The 6286-nt window shown below is 46.2% G+C and overlaps 1 protein-coding gene across 1 annotated transcript in view; it reads right to left on the minus strand.

Moving 5' to 3' along the window:
- PTPN20 (protein tyrosine phosphatase non-receptor type 20) overlaps positions 1 to 5536 on the minus strand; it is a 66150-nt gene extending 60614 nt beyond the window's left edge. The window contains exons 1-2 of the mRNA XM_059661890.1: positions 5439 to 5536; positions 1116 to 1225 (exon numbers count right to left, since the gene is read on the minus strand). Coding sequence (XP_059517873.1) covers positions 1116 to 1209 — 94 coding nt within the window. The 5' untranslated portion in view covers positions 1210 to 1225; positions 5439 to 5536. The remainder of the gene's footprint in view (positions 1 to 1115; positions 1226 to 5438) is intronic.
- Between the last annotated feature and the right edge of the window lie 750 nt (positions 5537 to 6286).

The raw sequence follows: 6286 nt of genomic DNA on the forward strand, positions 1-6286 counted from the left end.
GGCAGAATAACTGAAAAGGCACCATGCCAGGAATGCCCTGATAAGGCTGAACAAGGACAACAGAGAATGCCAATCCCATCTCCAACCAAATGCGCACGCAACAGAATTACAACAAGAGCACTCTATTGCTAAGGAGTGGACCAGATCCTAGATAGGAACCTTCTCTTAGGTGCAGGTACAATGGGGAGACCTAAAGTAAAGGGTAGAACAGACATTAAGGTAAACCAGCGGTTCTCAACCTGTGGGTCGCGACCCCTTTGGTGGTTGAACGACCCTTTCACAGGGGTCGCCTAAGACCATCCTGCATATCAGATATTTACATTACGATTCATAACAGTAGCAACAATACAGTTCTGAAGTAGCAACGAAAATAATTTTATGGTTGGGTCACAACATGAGGAACTGTATTTAAAGGGCCAGAAGGTTGAGAACCACTGAGGTAAACACTCTGGCATGCCATTTTCCACAAGGTAATGGCACCAGTAAAACTGGTGGTGTCACTGAGCCCAACAGAATGTGAATGTTGTAGTGCTTTTATCCATAACTGCCAAAACCTGAAATCAACCCAAATGTCCTTCAACTGGTGAATGGCTAATAAAACTGGTGTAGTCATGGAGTGGAATGGTATTGAGCAGAGAAAAAAAGTAAATTCTGGTACTTAATATATATTTAAATATATATATATAAAGAAAATAATTGGAATATTCTTCAGTATTGTTATTTTATTATACGTACTTATATTTTCTTTATTCTCCACAATATGTGATTATGTGTAATCCAAAATTATTATTTTATTTACAAAGTACATACTATGCAACAAATTAACATTAGGTGGATGAGGAAGGTCATATTCAAGTCTATACAAATCTATAATTGCTAGTTTAAGAAAATAGCTCATTTTAATGTCATGTTTTACATATTAAAATATTTAAAGTTAGAATAGAAATTCGCCCTTATGAATGTGGAGTGTGCAGCAAGAAAATCCCCCAAAATATGTTTTCCGATTTTAAAAGGTCTGCCTAGCTCTCTCCTGCATTTGTGTTAGAAAAGCCTTTGTGCACGGCGCTGAAACCAGCCTGCTCAAGAACCTGCAACAGAACAGGGTGCAGTCATACCATGCCCAGTCGGGGGTACAGCGTGCGACGGCCCTGCAAGCTCATCATCGCTGATCCACTTGTCTCTGAGGTAGGCGTCATTGGCTGTGCACATACCATGTTCATTCTCACTAGAAAATAAATGCACATATTTGTTCATGGTATCAAAGGACTTATGCATTTAAGAATCTCTGATAATCTACAGTAGTTATTAATTGACATTCACCGACATTTCTGTTCCACCACCTAATTCCATTTTCAGTGCCTGGAGCTGGCCCACTTCCAAAGAGAATTCCAAAATCCCAATGTCTGATCACAAATTCCATCTCCTCCAACTTTTACCTGGCTTGTAAACCAGCTGCCTCGGATCTATCCACCTCCCACCTGCTTTCCTCCTTTCCCTAGGCTGTGGGAGGACAGCACTAGGGCCACTCGGCTTTCTCATATCAACAGAGAGCCCTTTGGAAAACACTGGTATATCACTGGTTTTCTCTACCATTCCTCCACTGCAGCTAATCCTGAACTACCACCTGCATGTAGTTCTGATCTTAACCCTCTGCTGTAGTAAAAATGCAGCCACTTCTAGAAAATGCAGGCCAGAAAACTAGAACTCTTTCAACTTACTTTTAAAATTTGTACTTAGATGCATCAACATTCTTCATTACTCCTTCCTTTCTTCCTGTTCAAAAGTTATCCTTCCATATTCTCAAGTACAATGCCTTCTGTCTCATGAGACGTTTTTCTAAAATTTCATATATATTGTGTGTGTGTGTGTGTTTTATATATATAAAATCTCTCCCTACCTAAAAATTCTTTAATATTATAAGGATACTTGATTCACCCTCATTGTAAAGATAGAAAACCCTTCAAAGGTTCTATCTCAATCTAACTACTGCTCTATTTCTAACAGACTTTGCAAATACAAATCCACACTCGTTTCCATTTGCTTCCCAACTTCTCACTGTGACTCAGTTTCTTCTCTTGTGCTACTTGCTTGGCTCCTGCTGTACTTACACTCACAACCCACTTAACAGAAGCCTCCTATTATTTGACTTCTGAGTCTAATCTTTAATGTCCAGAAAAAAATTCCCATTAGAATTTAATTATACCTGTCTACCAACTTCAGAATAAACAAAGGCTCCTTCCTGGACACATAACTTTAGCATGTTGGCAATGTGGTCCCTGTCTCCTCTTTTTTTTAAAAAATTAAGTTATTTATTTATCTTTTTATTCTATATCGTTGAAGGTATTGCATATGTCCCCGTTTTCCCCCATTGACTTCTCCCAGCCTGCCCACACCCCATAGCCCAGGTCTCCATCCCCCTATTGTCTATGTCCACTGGTTATGCATATATGCATACAAGTTCATTAGTTGATCTCTTCCCAACCACCCACCCTCCCCTCTGAGGCATTTCCTCTGAGGTGTGACAGTCTGTCAATGCTTCTATGTCTCTGGATCTGTTTTTGTTCATCAGTTTACATTTTTCATTACGGTATATCCTACACTAGAGGCCTGGTGCATGAAATTCATGCACCAGTGGGGTCCCTCAGCCTGGCCTGCAGGATCAGGCCAAAACTGGCTAACATCCCCCCAGGGGTCCCAGATTGCGAGAGGGTGCAGACCCGGCCGAGGGATCCCATCGATGCACAACTGGAGCCGGGGAGGGGCGCAGGAGGTTGGCCAGCCAGGGAGGGGCCATGGGAGGGGTCCAGGGCACGTCTGTCCCATCTTGCTCAGTCCCAATCGGCAGGATCCCAGCAGTGAGTTAACATACTGGTTGAAGCATCTGCCCCTTGGTGGTCAGTGCACAACATAGTGACTTGTCGACTGGTCAACTGTCTGCCCCTGGTTGTCATTGCACATCATAGCGAGCAGTTGAGCAGCCTTAACATATTACGCTTTGATTGGTTGAATAGAAGACCAGACCGACACTTAGCATATTAGGCATTTATTATAGGACTAGAGGGCCAGTGCACAAAAATTTGTGCACTCGGGGGGGGAGGGGGGTCCCTCAGCCCGGCCTGTGCCCTCTCGCAGTCTGGGACCCCTCGGGAGATAACGACCTGCTGGCTTAGGCCTGCTCCCGGGTGGCAGAGGGCAGGCCCAATCCCTAGGTGCAGCCCCTGAACAGGCTCAGAGCAGGGCCGATTGGGGAATTGGGGCGCCGCCCCCTGTCATGCACAGAGCAGGGCGGATTGGGAGGTTGTAATGCCACCCTCAGTCACGCTCAGGGTAGGGACGATTGGGGGGGTTGGGGCACCGCCCCCTGTCACACTCAAGGCAGGGTCGATGGGGAGGTTGTGGCGCCACCCCGTCACGCACAGAGCAGGGTCAATCAGGGGGTTGGAGAGTTCCCCTCTGTCACGCACAGAGCGGGGCCGATCAGGGGGTTGGGGAGCTCCCCCCTGTCACGCACAGAGCAGGGCCCATCATGGGGTTGGGGAGCTCCCCCCTGTCATGCACAGAGCAGGGCCCATCAGGGGGTTGGGGAGCTCCCCCCCGTCACGCACAGAGCAGGGCGGATCAGGGAATTGGGGCGCCACCCTCTATCACCCACAGAGCAGGGCCGATCAGGGGATTGGGGCGCCACCACTGTCACACTAAGGGCAGGGCCGATGGGGAGGTTATGGCTCTACCCCATCAACACAGAGCAGGGCCCGTGGGGTGGGGGGGTTGAGGTGCCACCCTCTATCACCCACAGAGCAGGGCCAATCAGGGGGTTGGGGCGCCGCCACTCTCACACTCAGGGCAGGGCTGATGGGGAGGTTATGGCTCTACCCCGTCACACACAGAGCAGGGCCCGTGGGGTGGGGGGGTTGGGGCGCCTTCCCCTGTCAGGAACAGAGCAGGGCTGATAGGGAGGTTGTGGCCCTGCCCCCTGTCACACACAGAGCCGCAGGGCGATCAGGAGGTTTGGGCGCTGCCCCCTGTCATGCTGATCCCGGTGCCGGGAGACCTCGCGGCTCCGCTGATCCCTGTGCTGGGAGGCATATTACCCTTTTACTATATAGAATAGAGGCCTGATGCATGGGTGGGGGCTGGCTGGTTTGCCTTGAAGGGTTTCTTGGATCAGGGTGGGGGTCCCCACTGGGGTGCCTGGCCAGCCTGGATGAGGAGATGATGGCTGTTTGCAGCTGGTCACACACCCTTCAGGGTGGGGGTCCCCACTGGGGTGCCTGGCCAGTCTGGGTGAGGGGCTGAGGGCTGTTTTCAGGCTGACTGAAGCTCCCAACTGCTCCTTTTTTTCTTTTCTTTTTTTTATTCTGAGCCAGCTTTAGCTCTTAGGCTCCAGCTCTTAGGCCTCGGCTGCTGAAAGTAGGTATCTGGTTTGTTTAGGTTCTACAATTGAAACTCTCTATCAACTCCAGGTCTGAGATCCCCGCTAGCTGAAAGCTGGTTTCTGGGGTTTTGTTTAGCTTCTATTTTTGTAACTATGTTTCAAACTGCCAGCTCAGAGGCCGGCAGCGCAGGCGGGGAACATTGGAGTCCTCCATCACTGAAGCAAGCAAGCCTCATGTTAGTTTCAAGCTGCCTGGCTGCCGGCCGCCATCTTGGCTGGCAGTTAATTTGCATATCTCGCTGATTAGCCAATGGGAAGGGTATCGGTCGTACGCCAATTACCATGTTTCTCTTTTATTAGATAGGATTAGTACCTACTGCTTAGGACATGCTATTAGAATATAGCTTTTTCATTTAATGTACTTCTGAAAGTTGAACATAAAAGATTTATACTGTACACATTATTATAGTATTATCCCAGTGACTATAGGTAATATTACTAAGCAATCTCTATGGAAGTATGACTCAATAAAATGTTTCCTTATTTGGTATGGTTTTTCACATAACACCTAAATCTGAACATTTTATGAGCATAAGAGCTGCTACCAGTGTTTCTTTGTTTTTCTTGATGTAAATTTATTTTTCTCTTGATTCTTTAATTTTTTTCATACAAAGTACAAAAAATTCACCAAGCTGAGTCCCACTGTTTCTAGCATATTATTTTCTTTATAGAACCAGCCATAATTTCTAATAAAATGTCACTGTGCACCAAGCTTTACCTTACCTCAGGAGCTCCAGACACATTTACAAAAGCTTGGGAACCGTGGAATTGCTGAGATGACAAAAATGAAATTCTGTAGGCATATCTTTTTCTTGTGTTAATACCATATTTATGAGATCGTAAATACATTCTATTTCTAGCCAAATCAGCTTGTACTTATTACAAAGAGCTACATCTTGAAATATACCAAACATTTGAGAGCCATGATTCATTATCTCCACTCAGAGGAGATATAGCTATTAACAGGCATAAACAGAAAACTAAATAAGCTCATTAGTCATACCTTTCTGTAGATTCTTGAAAAAGATCCACGAAATCACTATGTTTGTAATCCGAAAAAGAGAATAGTACCTTATCTAAGTTAATTTGATTTGTAAAAACCTATAGAAATAAGAAAGAATACAAAATTATGGCTAAGATTTCAAAAACATGTAGTTTCAAAATATGACTTCTGTAGCTTCCTAAAATACAACAAGAAGTACAAATTGACTTTTATACGAACAGTCAGGAATGAAAAGTATAGCACAGGATATACAGTCAGTAATCTACACTAATAAAAGAGAAAGATACAAATTGACCATACCTCCGAATGCTTCCCATTGGCTAATCAGCAGGATATGCAAATTAACTGCCAACCAAGATGGCGGCCGGCAGCCAGGCACTGAAGCGAACAGGAGGCTTGCTTGCTCCAGTGACGGAAGAAGCCAACGTTCCTGGCCTGCGGCAGCCCAGCTCTGAGCTCCGGATGCAACAATGTTGGAATTATAGAAGCTAAACAAAGCCCAGCTAGCTGCTTTCAGCCGTCAGTGGGCTCAGAGCTTAGAGCACCAGTGATGGCAACAGAGTTTCAATTATAGAAGCTAAACAAAGCCCAGATAACCTGCTTTCAGCAGCCAAGGCCTCAAGCTGGAGCCGGCCTCAGAGCTAAAGCCGGCTCTCGGCTCATGACAGCCATAGAAGGTAAATAAATCCCAGAATAAAAAAAAAAAAAAGAAAAAAAGGAGAGGTTGGGAGCTTCAGTCACCCGCCAGCCTGAAAACGGCCCTCAGCCCCTCATCCAGGCTGGCAAGGCACCCCAGTGGGGACCCCCACCCTAAAGGGGGTGCAGGCAGCCTAAAAACAGCCATCAGC

This window comes from Myotis daubentonii, chromosome 13 (genome assembly GCF_963259705.1).
Source record: "Myotis daubentonii chromosome 13, mMyoDau2.1, whole genome shotgun sequence".
In the NCBI taxonomy this organism is placed as follows: domain Eukaryota; kingdom Metazoa; phylum Chordata; class Mammalia; order Chiroptera; family Vespertilionidae; genus Myotis; species Myotis daubentonii.